This window comes from Anomaloglossus baeobatrachus, chromosome 4, assembly GCF_048569485.1.
Source record: "Anomaloglossus baeobatrachus isolate aAnoBae1 chromosome 4, aAnoBae1.hap1, whole genome shotgun sequence".
NCBI lineage: Eukaryota > Metazoa > Chordata > Amphibia > Anura > Aromobatidae > Anomaloglossus > Anomaloglossus baeobatrachus.
In genome coordinates this window covers 661,478,327-661,491,719 of record NC_134356.1, presented here as the reverse complement: position 1 = coordinate 661,491,719, position 13,393 = coordinate 661,478,327, and the positions used below count along the sequence as shown (strand labels likewise).

At 43.6% G+C, this 13,393-nt stretch overlaps 1 protein-coding gene across 7 annotated transcripts in view; it reads right to left on the bottom strand.

Moving 5' to 3' along the window:
* The window catches only part of NFIX (nuclear factor I X), a 222,059-nt gene that overhangs the window by 52,264 nt on the left and 156,402 nt on the right, over positions 1 to 13,393 (bottom strand). For all 7 annotated transcript variants that reach the window (XM_075346549.1, XM_075346550.1, XM_075346553.1 and 4 more), the window contains 4 exons: positions 9,941 to 10,003; positions 8,533 to 8,607; positions 4,708 to 4,828; positions 699 to 835 (listed from right to left, as the gene is read on the bottom strand). In XM_075346549.1, coding sequence (XP_075202664.1) covers positions 699 to 835; positions 4,708 to 4,828; positions 8,533 to 8,607; positions 9,941 to 10,003 — 396 coding nt within the window. The remainder of the gene's footprint in view (positions 1 to 698; positions 836 to 4,707; positions 4,829 to 8,532; positions 8,608 to 9,940; positions 10,004 to 13,393) is intronic.

The following is a 13,393-nucleotide window of genomic DNA, read 5'->3' as shown; positions in this document are numbered from 1 at the left end:
CTAGAAGAAATCTTCGGTACATTTAAATGCAATGTCTTCTTCCTCATGTGGTACCTTGTTTAAAGAAAAACGACCTATTGTTTAAATCAGGTTTTTATGTATCATGTATTTTTTTCATGTTTATAATTTTTTATATAAATATCACTATGTTTAATTTAAAAAAAAATAAACAAAAATTAAATTTTGTAATTTTCACACTGAGCACTGGAGCTTTTTAAAGACTCATAGTTCCCGTTCTTCAGGAAAAGTTTTCAACAGTTTTCTTATCATCAGGGGCAGGATTACAATGACTGATAATGCCTCTATGCAAAGTTGATAATACAGAATCCACCAATCACAATAGGGGATGTCACAGCTCACCTCCTCTCCCTTCCTTCCCAGTTAACTTTACACACACTAATTAGATGTTTCAATACAAGAAATAGGGGAGGAGTTTGTTAATTGCTGCTAATGTACATGTACACTTTCCAAAACAACAGGAGGTAATAGTCTAAAGAAGCCCCAGTGTAAAAATTGCTAGATATCTAAATTGTATTTTGACTATTGTGATATGGGGAAAAAAGAAGACATTGAAAATAAAAATCTGATTTAAAGAATAAGTTAGTTTCCAAAGACATTCCATTTAAGGCAATCACTAGCCAGTGTTATTTTAGCTAGAGGTGCTAAAGAACAACCCCAAATAATATGGTATGACTTACCTGTATCCACATCATTTGGCCATACACTGGCTTGGCTGCCCCCAGCTGCAGGGGATCTGCCTGTGCCCGGGTAAAATACATCATCGACCGGGCTCTCTAACTCACTGTCGTCCAAGGATTTGGGGCGCTTCGTAGTGCTGGGAGCCAGACAGTAAGAAAGTAAATCATTGAGATTAAGTATGAGTTCAAGTTTGGATGGAATACTAGTTATAGTGTCACTTATTACTAAACAAACATATATTCCCCATAATGTACCAAATAAATTATTTAGCAGTCAACAAAATTGCCCCAAGCAATTAAATCTCACTGTCAATATTGTACACATGTACCAATTACTTTCTTTAAGTCCTTGCTCACACGACCGTATTTTTGGTCCGAGTGTGAACCGAAAAAGCATAAACTCTTACTCGGATGAATGTTATTCTATTTGAACACACAAAGTCCAATTTTTGCAGCATGTCCGAGTTGCCTCCATAAATCGGATCGCACTCAGCCATGCAAGCCAATAAGTCTCTGAAAAACATGACGGACTGACAGAATGGAGAAGATGAAGAATTTTTGTGTTCTGTCTTCTTAACATCCAAGAAAATCAGATTCCGCTCTGATTACTTTATTTTTCAGATTATAAGACGCACCTTGTCTCCCCAAAATTTGGGAGGAAAATGAGGGGTGCGTCTTAAAATTCGAATATAGCTTACCGGGAGGTGAATTGGCAGGGGGCTGTCTGTGCGGCTCTGTGTGCGGGCGACTGGGTGCGTGTGGGCGGCCAAGTGCCTTTTGGTGCGTGTGGGCGGCCGGCAAGGTGCCTGTCCATGTGTGCGGGCGGCCGGGTGCCTGTCGGTGCTGGCCGCCGGCTGCCTCTCTGTCCCGGTGGCCAGCTGCCTCTATGCGGGTGGGCAGGCGGGCGGCCTGTTGGCTGCCACTGTGCGGCCGGGCGGGCAGCCGGGTGGCTGTGCGGACTGCGGTGGCTGTGTGGCGGGTGTCCTAGTCTTTCCGTGGTCCCGGCTTCAAATGATGGTGCCAGGAAACAGCGCATGTGCAGATGGAGCTCTTGGGTGAGAGCTCATCTCTGTGCACACGCCGCTCTGGGCACCATTTCTTTGAAGGCCGGACCGCGGACAGACTGGGACACTAGCCGCACCGGCCTGCTCCACCACACAACTACCGCAGCTTCCGCTGCCACCACTGACCTGCCACTGCTGCCGCCACCACTAACCTTCCACCACTGCTGCCACCACTGATCCGTCGCTGCCTCCACTGACCCGCCGCTGCCACCCTGCTCCACCACCGCTGCCGCCCCCCTCCAGTAAGACAACACCGGAGTATAAGACGGACCCCTCTTTTTTTTTTACTGTTTGTTATCTCTAAATTTGGCGTGCGTCTTATAAACCGGTGCATCTTATGAAACGAAAAATACGGTAAATTCTGATCACAGTGTAATTAATCCAATTTTTTCGGACGAATAAAAAGCCCAAAATGGGTGCCTAACCTTGTGCTGAAAAATTGTATTCTGTTGTGTATAATGATTCCTTTTTCAACTTAATACAGAATGTAGCTTAGTTTGACCATCTGATAACAAGTTTGTTGTCTAAAATGCAGCAAGTTAGTAGAATGGGTGATTGTAGTTCACAAATTGGACCAAACTCAGACATGTCTCCTTTTTGGGAACTATCGATCCAGAAAAGAAATAAAACTTGAACACCCCTGGATTTTAGTGTGCCCAAGTACATGGATCTCGCACTAACGATAATAATGGATGTGTGGATTACGACAAAGGCCGTGGTCACATGTCCAGTCACTATTTCAAATTATTTTTTTTTAAATCCATTTTGGGATCATAATGTAATCAAAATGTTCCAGCATAAGATTCAGTCATTAGGATGCAAACATAAAAGGTCTTCTGTTTTCTTTTGTTTTTCCATATGGTATTTGTTTTTTTTTGTTTTTTTAACCAGGACATTTTTGCTTTTAACAAAGAGCCAATAAACCCAACAAAAACTGATAACTAAGTCTTTTGGCAGTTAATCATAATGGACGGTTATCTGATAATTGATCTGTTTTTTTTTTAACAACATACATAGTTAGAGTATGTCCACACGCTGCAGTTTTGGCCAAAAAAAACGCATCTTATGGCAAAAAAATGCTCCAGAAAAGCACAAGTTTTTTATGCGTTTTCTTTTCTCTACGACAAGATGGTTTTTTGGCCACAAGGTGCATTTTTTTTGTGTTTACGACAAAACTTTTTTTGGCCATGCATTTTTGATGTGTCTTTTTTTTTATCACCAATGGGTGAAAAACGCAAAAAGAATTGACATGCTGCATTTTTGTGGTCACCACAAAAATACAGCCCAAAAAAAAAAGCAACATGCACACAGCAAATCTGAAATTCCATACATTTTGCTGATGAGGGAAAAACATGCAGTTCATAGTGATTAAAAGGTCACCACAAACCACACCAAAAACGCATCAAAAATCACAGCGTGCACATGGGACCTTAGTGTTGACGCCTGTAGTAAAAACAGGTCCATTACAAACAGAACAAAAATAGATAGTTTTTTATGGAATGAAAATGGAAGACAGCACTCTAGGGGCTCATGCGCACGTAGCTGCAGAATATTCTGCTGCGATTTGACAGCACATGTGCGCGTCAAATCGCTGCAGAAAGACTGCATAATGAAAGCAGGTTTTTTTGTAAAAAAAAAAGCCAATTTCATGCACTTGGGATGCTGCCCCCACCATAGACAGAGTGGGAGCTGCATCCAGAACGCACAAATAATTGACATGCTGCTTTTAAGAACGCACGGATTTGGGTCAAAATTTCAGCACCCAAATCGCTGCGTTCATAAAACCATTTAGCGCACGTCTCATGAACAATCTACATAGATTATGCAGGGGACGCAGGACGCATGCGTTTACGCTGCAATGCAATACGCAGTGTAAATGCATGCTATTACGCGACCGCGCATAAGCCCTTGGGCCCTGTACCCACGGGATACCTGCAGAGTTTTTTGTAGGTTCACGCAGCAGCTCCTCGGAATTTTCAGCTATCAATTGTTGCGGATTTCATGCGGAGTGGCAACCAAACGTGCATAATTCGAGCCTTATTCCTGCGGATTTCCCCCCTGAATCTCCATAGTAGAAAGGCAAGAAATCCGCAGGAAAATCCACAGGAATAATTGACATGCAGTTCTCTGCGGCTGCGAGAAATCTGCAGCATTTTCCGCAGGTGCAAAATCTGAGGAATTGAAACAGCACTCCCCAAATCCCATAGGATAACATGGGGAGTGTCTGTACTTGCGCAAACCTGCGGATTTATCTAGAAACTCCGCAGGTTTTCCCAGCAAAATCCGCAAATATTTTTTTCCTGTGGGCAAAGGGCCTTTAAATGGTGCAAAAAGTGGACTTATTTATTAGCCCGTCTGGTGTGTTTCTTTTGTTTTATGGATACATTTATCTTTAAAGACAGATCTGTTAAATAAAAGTTTTGTTTTCATTTTGTATCCCTTTTTGCAATTTTTTTTTTTTTTTAGACTGGATCTATTACATACACATCACAACTACACATGTGAACAGAGCTTATGGCTATACGCCAACGTCGCAGATTTGGTGCAGATACTGTATTTTCTGCATGAAATCTGCACCTTCTGGCAGAAAATCTCACAAAAAAAAAGCATGCGTTTTGCTACGTTTTTCTATGAAGTCAATGGGTGGAAGGGTTAAAGAGCACAGGAAAAAAACGCACCAACAATTGACATGCTGTAGATTATATTCTGCACCAAATCTGCAAGTAAAAAAAAATATGCAACGTATGCACAGAACTTCAGGATTCTCATTGACTTTGCTGGCATGCAGATAGACAATCAGATTTGGCCCACAATCTGCCCCCAAAAAAATGCGCAAGGCCTTAGAGAACTCAGTAATCAACCAGCAGCATAAAGGAGTGTCTGTAGGTGAGTGGTGTAATAATTTTCATTAATCATGCAAAAAGATAGAATAAATGAATTAATACCTGCTGGATGGAGGAGAGGTTAAGGATCGTCGGCCAAGTGTCACCTGGTTTATGTTGTAATAGCTTGGACTCTCCAAATCAGCCAGTGAGAAGTTGGGACCAGATGCCGTTGCAACTGGTGCTGGAAAAGACATGGAAAAGTAAACCTGTGAACTTATTGGTTAATATAACGTCATGTAACATAAAAATGTACCTAAAGATATCAAGGGGCAGGGCATGTTCCACATGTTTAATAAAAGTACATGCCACGGAAATAGCACAAGTGTCAAAGTATGGCCACAAAAAAAAAAACATGAATTTAATTTTTTTCCTGGTGTCACCATTACACTGTATATACAAATGGGCTGTACAGATTACAGAGATATTTCTACAATGGTAATATATTTTACAAACAACTGTATCTATTGTGAATTCACAGTACAAGCCCAACATAAAAAAAATCTTTTGTCTTTATTTTTATCTTTTTTAACTCATCTTACAGAGTTAAATTGTTTAAAAGAACTGAGAGTCCTCAGTGGTTGATACCTTTTAATGGCTAACTGAAAAGATGGTAATAAATAGCAAGCTTTCGAGACTACTCAGGTCTACTGGCTAACACGGTACAAAGATATATTTTAGAGTTAAATTGGCATTCTTATTCTTATCTGCTAAAATTACATTTCACCCCAGCACCCTGCTTCCTTTGAGTCCCTCACATTGATCCCCTGTGTGCTTCCTGATAGACATAAAAAGATCTCAAAATGGGCAATTTCAATTTATATGGATGAAGTGACCATTGATATTTTTGAATGTATTCACTGTGACCCATTATTTGACCACTATTCATTACTTAATCACAAACTCCACATTTCATTGGTGGTTCATGGAGATCATCAGAGCATGATCATGCTCAATCCTCTAGGCATAGCATAGCCAAGTTGTGTTATAACACGGCTGTCAGGACAATGAGAATGCTATGAAAGGGTCAGAGTTATGTTTTATTAGATGCTTTAGGTTCATCTGTTTTTCATGAACAATAGGGTAATTTGGTGCAACTGCTGCAGGTATCAGATGGATCTTCACCATAGTTGAGCTCTTTTACAACTAAAGGCCACTTTACACGCTGCGATATCGGTACCAATATCGCTAGTGTGGGTACCTGCCCCCATCGGTTGTGCGACACAGGCAAATCTCTGCCCGTGGCGCACAACATCGCCCAGACCCGTCACACTACTTATCTGCCTAGCGACGTCGCTGTGATCGGTGAACCGCCTCCTTTCTAAGGGGGCGGTCCGTGCGGCGTCACAGCGACGTCACTAAGCGGCCGCCCAATCAAAGCGGAGGGGCAGAGGTGAGCGGGACGTAACATCCCGCCCACCTCATTCCTTCCGCATTGCGGGCGGCGGCAGGTAAGGTGAGGTTCCTCGCTCCTGCGGCGTCACACGGAGCGATGTGTGCTGCCGCAGGAATGACGAACTACATCGTACACGCTGCAGCAGCGATATTTGAGAAGTGACCCCCATGTCAACGAGGAGCGATTTTGGACGTTTTTGTAACGATCCAAAATCGCTCCTAGGAGTCACACACAACGAGATCGCTACAGCGGCCGGATGTGCGTCACAAAATCCGTGACCCCAACGAGATCGCTGTAGCGATCTCATAGCGTGTAAAGCCCGCTTTAGCAGTCAGAAGTTTTATCACGTATGGTCATTAGGTTCATCTCTATTTATGAATTAGACTGGGTCACTAGGTGCAAATGCAGCTAGTATCAGTGGGATCTACACGATAGCATAGCTGAGCTGTGCTACAACTTAGCAATCAGATATTTTATTATACTGGGTCATTAGGTGCATCGGTTATTTACAAATTAAACGGTCATTAGGTACTAATGCAGCTGGTATTAGTGGAATCTTCATGATAGCATAGCTGAATTGTGCTACAAAACTTAAGCTGGTGTCACACTAAACGACAGCGACAACGACGTCGCTGTTACGTCACCATTTTCGGTGACGTAACAGCGACCTTGTAAGTCGCTGTTATGATCGCTGCTTAGCTGTCAAACACAGCAGAAGCAGCGATCATAAGGTCGCTGTGCTACATGTGCAGAGAGCAGGGAGCCGCGCTTAGCGCTGGCTCCTTGCTCTCCTGCAGCACACATCGGGTTAATTAACCCGATGTGTGCTGCAGCTACATGTCACAGTTCAGAGAGCAGGGAGCCGCGCTTAGCGCTGGCTCCTTGCTCTCCAGCAGCACACATCGGGTTAATTAACCCGATGTGTGCTGCAGCTACATGTCACAGTTCAGAGAGCAGGGAGCCGCGCTTAGCGCTGGCTCCTTGCTCTCCTGCAGCACACATTGGGTTAATTACCCGATGCGTACTGCAGCCACATGTAGGAGCCGGCACTGGCAGCAAGAGCGGAGGCCGGTAACCAGCGTAAACATCGGGTAACTAGGGAAAGGTCTTCCCTTGGTTACCCGATGTTTACGCTGGTTACAGCTTACCGCAGCTGCCAGTGCCGGCTCCTGATCGCTTCATTTCGTCGCTCTCTCGCTGTCACACACAGCGATGTGTGTGTCACAGCGGGAGAGTGACGACCAAAAAATGAAGCTGGACATTCAGCAACGACCGGCGACCTCACAGCAGGGGCCAGGTCGTTGCTGGATGTCACACACAGCGACAGCGACGGGACGTCGCTGCAACGTCACAGAAAATGGTGACGTAGCAGCGACGTCGTTGTCGTCGTCGTTATGTGTGACACCAGCTTTAGCAATCAGATGTGTTATCACACTGGGTCATTAGGTGCCTCTGTTATTTACGAATCAGACAGGGTCATTAGGTGCATCTGTTATTTATGAATTAGACTGGGTCATTAGATGCAAATGCAGCTAGTATCAGTGGGATCTACATGATAGCGTGGCTGAGCTGTGCTACAACTTAGCAGTCAGATGTTTTATCATACTGAGTCATTAGGTGCATCTGTTATTTATGAATTAGACAGGGTCATTAGGTACAACTGCAGCTTTTATCAATGAGATCTACAGCATAGCATAGCTGAGCTGTGCTGCAACTTAGCAGTCATATGTTTTATCACGCAGAGTCCTTAGGTTCATCTCTTATTTACGAACTAGACAGTGTCATTAGGAGCAATGTAGCTGGTTTCAGTGGGATCTTCATAATAGCGTAGCTGAGCTGTGCTACAAACTTTGCAGTCAGATGTGTTATCACACTGGGTCATTAGGTGCATGTTATTTACAAATCAGACAGGGTCATTAGTTGGTAATTCAGCTAGTATCAATGGGATGTTCATGATAGCATAGCTGAGCTGTGCTACAATTTAGTTCAGATATTTTATCATACGGGGTCTTCAGGTGCATCTGCTTTTTACAAATAACAGCCCGCCTGTCAGATGTTTTATTACACTGGGTCATCAGGCGCATCTGAGCATGCTTAACTGTCAGGATTAGAACCTTTGGCACATACATTGAAAAGGAAACAGCCCTGGGATGGAGTGTCGTCATTAGGGGTGTGTTAGCTGCAAATCAGTGCAGTTTTAAAAATAGGTTGTATTGGCACACATGATTAATTCTGTATGTACAGAAAACTGAGATCAGATGATTCTGAAAATAACTTTAATTACTCTTAATAGTGCAAAAACTTGAGAAGTAACACTTAAAAACAGCATATTCCTCCTTTGCTTGGTATTTTATGCTAAATTATTTGTGTTGCTTCATGTAACATACTGCATTTATTATATTGATTGTTACCCTGAGGGTTTAAATCTATTAAAAATAGATCAAGTTGTTTCATTTTCTCCCCAAATTTGCTTTTTAACACTCAGTACTCACTCTGGGAAACGCGGACAAGCTCTGTGACATTCCACACCCCCGAAGTGACAAAACAGTCCTGGAAAGTGAGATGTCCTGTAGACAAAAGGCCACAATTACATAGGCAAACAAAGGGGATGGTTTCTATGTGGATGGTATGATGAAGCAATGTGGGGCTGGAGGTTACATGAGGCCACCACACAGTGTGGTGTATTAATGCAAACACCAGTAAACAATTACAGATTCCATTTTAGTTCTTAAGAGTTTCACATAATTAGTCTGTAAAAGTCCTGGGTTTGGTATCCACTGTCTGCACAAGTGCAGTTACTAATTGTGATTGTTTGCTGCTGGCTACTTCCTGTTCCTTTGCATTTTTTTTTATCCCCCATCATGTCAGCCAAGTAAAAAAAATATTAACTTAAACTCTGTCTGCGCTAATTTATATATTTGATATAAAAGGTAAAAAAGTAACTCTCCCCATTCAACTATATTTACCATTATATGTGTGTATATATATATATATATATATATATATATATATATATATATATATATATATATATATATATATATACACGGTACAGATACTGCTCAAAAAAATAATGGGAACACGTAAACAACCCAATGGTATTTTAGTGTTCCCTTTATTTTTTTGAGCAGTATATGCTGAAAAATTGATTAACATGGTGCTGTATACAGAAATATCATTGGCTAATGTCCTTTCTGGCCAATTCCATGAGCGAGCCTTCATATCACGAAGACAATATATTGATACTGAGGTGAAAGGGTTACAGTTTCAAGAAGATCGAAATCAGTTCCTGGGGAAAGTGATTTGACGTGCTTCGGATTATTATTATTTATTATTATAGCGCCATCAATTCCATGGCGCTTTACATGTGAAAGGGGTGTACATAATAGGGACAAGTACAAGAATCAAAAATAATACAAGACACAGACAGGTACAGGAGGAGAGAGGTCCCTGCCCGCGAGGGCTCACAGTCTACAAGGTATAGGTGAGGATACAGTAGGTTAGGGTAGAGTTGATTGTGCAGCGCGATTGGTACTCTTTCAGGACAGTCCTGAAGAAGGAGTATCTACTTCGAAACGTGTCTGATAAATCACTTTCACAGGAATTGATTGAGATCTTTTTGCAAATGCAGCACGTTGTTTAACTTTCACTCCATCATCTGCATTTCAACGTTCTTGTGGATTCTGCAGTCATTATCCTGCGATTCCAGTAGTTGTGTCTCACACAAGTCTTCCAAGTGAGCAAGTCTTTGTTTGGATCATTTCACCTATTCCACTGATATGACCCTATTGCACTTATCTCTTCTACGTATATTCAAAAACAATATACTGTGATATTCAACACGCCACAGAATCCACAGTGTGCACAACGCCAATGATTGCATAGTGCAGAAGAACTTACCATTGGGAGGAGGCTTTATGTCCACTTCTGTCTGCTGGTTTGTGTTATCTGACTGCCCGGAGTCTGGAAGCAAAAACAAAAATAGTTTAATGTAGATTATATGTCAGGTTCTCTTTAACATTTTTCACATATCCATATATATATATATATATATATATATATATATATAAAAACATATGCCGAAAGAGTGTTTGTGTAACTTTATGTATTTCTCATATCTGTTTATCTAATTTTCTATCTATTAACTCCATTCCTCAAGGTATTCTCTCTACAGGATATTCAGAAATCATGACCTGTTGGGTGCCTGAATGATTGGAATGGAGAAACCTATCTGTCTATCTATTACATTAGGCTTTATTCATTGACGATTTATTCCTGCAAAACCATTTCCTCATTTTTTGTTTATATGAAGGCTGATTTTCCCATCTGGCTCTGGAATCACATCATTACTTCAGCATATTCACAAAGGAAGGTAGATTTATATTTATTTTTTCTTCCCAACATTTTCCTTGATTGCGTTCATTTGTCTATTCCTCTTTCAGTTCACTTAAGGCGGCTTTAAACTGTCGATCACACATTCTTTTTTTTCATTATTATTAATGGTTTATTGGAGCGAAAGGGCAGAATATAGAGGAAGATATCATAGAACTGTTGTGAATTGCTGGCAGCCATTTTAAAACTTGGCAGCCATTTTAGGGCTGGCTGACGATCCTCGGGAATAAGGAGAGAGGCGAGATTAGGGATACAGAGTCGAAAAGAAATCAAACATATCTACAAAAAGCCAGGTTAACACGTAAAACAAACAAACCCTTATAAATGTAGATTGAAAGCGCAGCGGGAGCCTTTCTTGTCTGATAAACACATTTATAGAGAAGTTCAAGTATGCTCGTTCACTAAATACCACTCGTAGGCAATGCTGTAATGATGTCAGCACGAAGAGAAATGCGTGTTCTTCTTGATTTGTCTAAATGTTACATACAGCACCTTGTGAAGGCAGCCATTTTATTTTTTTAAAGGAAAACTCACACAAGGAGAAGTTTAGTGGCCGCCATTCATAATCACTTATAGAGATCAGTTCCACTTGCGATTTGCACCATTGCAAAACTATAGGACAGTGTCCATCTTTCTCATGCTATAGCGGCATGCGGAACGAATCGCAGCATGCTGCGTTTTGCAGCGAGTCTTGGCTCATGCACCCCTACACAAGTCTATGGGAGTGTGTGAAGCATCGCACTGCACTCGCATGTAAACCGAGTGCAGTGCGATATGCGCAGAAACAGGCAGCAGAGGAGATGGGGAGAAAGTGTTCCCTCTTCTCCGCACCTGTGATGCGATCGCAAGATCACAGTCGCATGACCCTCGGCTGACACCTACAGCAGAGGGTCATGAGCATATCACTTCCGATGCTCTCACATCAGAAGCTGTACACAAGTGGAACCGTACCCATATTCTCAGCAGCGTGGGACCCTACTCAGAGGTGCCCTCAGGGCACTACCGCTAGTGCTGCAGTATATAGCCCCACTACTTCACAAAATAAAGGGACTTCACAAGGCCCGTATCCATCATAAAGCATCTTAGTCTGCAATTTAGCTATTGGTATTGTAGCGGGGTGGGGTCCCCCAGGACGACAATGAGGCAGTGACCCAAAACAGTCTGATCCAAACAGTTTTATTGTCCTTGCTGTACAGGAAAAGTCATCCGGAACACAGCCGGGTTACTCACAGTCCATACGGTTCCCCGTCACACAGGCACGGCTTGCCGTAGGAGACGGTCTTACTATATTCCGTTTTGCTATTCCTGGGGGTCCACAGACCTGTGTTATAGTTCCACACAGGCCTGAACTCTCTTCAGTTTCCTGCTCTGCAGCTTACACAACACGCTCTGCCCCACCCAGGCCTTTACAAAGAGCTTTTAAATGAGAACTGTGGACATGAGCCACCTGCATAACCCGGCCTGGAGGTTTCCGGACTGACCACTATGTAGGGCTCTAATATGTTTCTGTGCGCATTCTGGGAGATACGTACCGTCCGTCACATATCAATGGCCCCGCTATCTCACATACCCCCCCCTCCGTTCAAACCCGAGGGGATGAACGGACGCACCCAAACAGGCCGCCCGAGACAGGGCATCGGCATTGCCCTGGGATGAACCGGCCCGATGTTCTACCGTAAAACTGAAATTCTGAAGGGACAGGAACCAGTGGGTGACCCGGGCATTCCGTTCCTTTGCATTTCTCATCCAGACGAGGGGCGCGTGGTCCGTTACCAACCGAAACTGTCGCCCGAGCAAATAATAGCGCAGGGACTCCAAGGCCCATTTAATAGCCAAGCACTCCTTCTCCACTACGCTATAATTCTTTTCTGCCGGGGTAAGTTTCCGGCTCAAATAGGTAACCGGATGCTCAGTTCCGTTCACCTCTTGCGAGAGTACGGCACCCAGACCCACCTCGGAGGCATCTGTTTGTACCAGGAAGGTGTTACCGAAATCGGGGCTAATGAGGACCGGTTGACCACACAAGGCAGTCTTCATGGACTGAAACGCTTCCTCAGCCTGAGGGGTCCAGCGTACCATAGCCGCCTTTTTCCCCTTCAGCAGATCGGTCAAAGCTGCTGTTCTCCCGGCAAAGTCCGGTATAAACCGCCGGTAATACCCGACAATGCCGAGGAACGCTCTCACCTGTTTAGTGTTCACTGGTCTGGGCCACTTTTGGATGGCCTCTATTTTATTTACTTGAGGTTTGATCACCCCGCGGCCAATCACGTACCCCAAATAGCGGGCTTCCTTCTGACCGATTGCACATTTCTTTGGGTTTGCGGTCAACCCTGCCGCCCGCAGGGAGTTAACGACTGCCTGGACCTGGGACAAGTGGGTCTGCCAATCGGAACTGAAGATGATGATGTCGTCTAGATAGGCGGATGCGTACTTCTGATGGGGTTCCAACACTATGTCCATCAGTCTTTGGAAAGTAGCCGGGGCTCCATGTAAACCAAAAGGCAAGACAACATAGTGATAGAGCCCCTCTGGTGTAATAAAGGCCGTTTTTTCCTTGGCTGACTCTGTCAGCGGCACCTGCCAATAGCCTTTGGTAAGGTCAAGCGTCGTGACATATTGAGCCTTTCCCAACCGTTCAATAAGTTCGTCCACCCGGGGCATAGGGTAAAGGTCAAACTTGGAAACCTCATTCAATCTCCGGAAGTCATTGCGGAAACGTAGCGACCCGTCGGGTTTTGGAATCAGCACAATGGGCCTAGCCTAGTCACTCTTTGATTCCTCGATCACCCCTAGGGTAAGCATCTGTTTCACCTCTGCTGCAATGGCTTGTCTCCGGGCCTCGGGCACCCGGTACGGTTTCATACGCACCTTTACCCGAGGCTCGGTGACAATGTCATGTTGGATAACCGAAGTACGGCCGGGTATCTCGGAAAACACATCCGAGTTCTGCTGTACCAACTT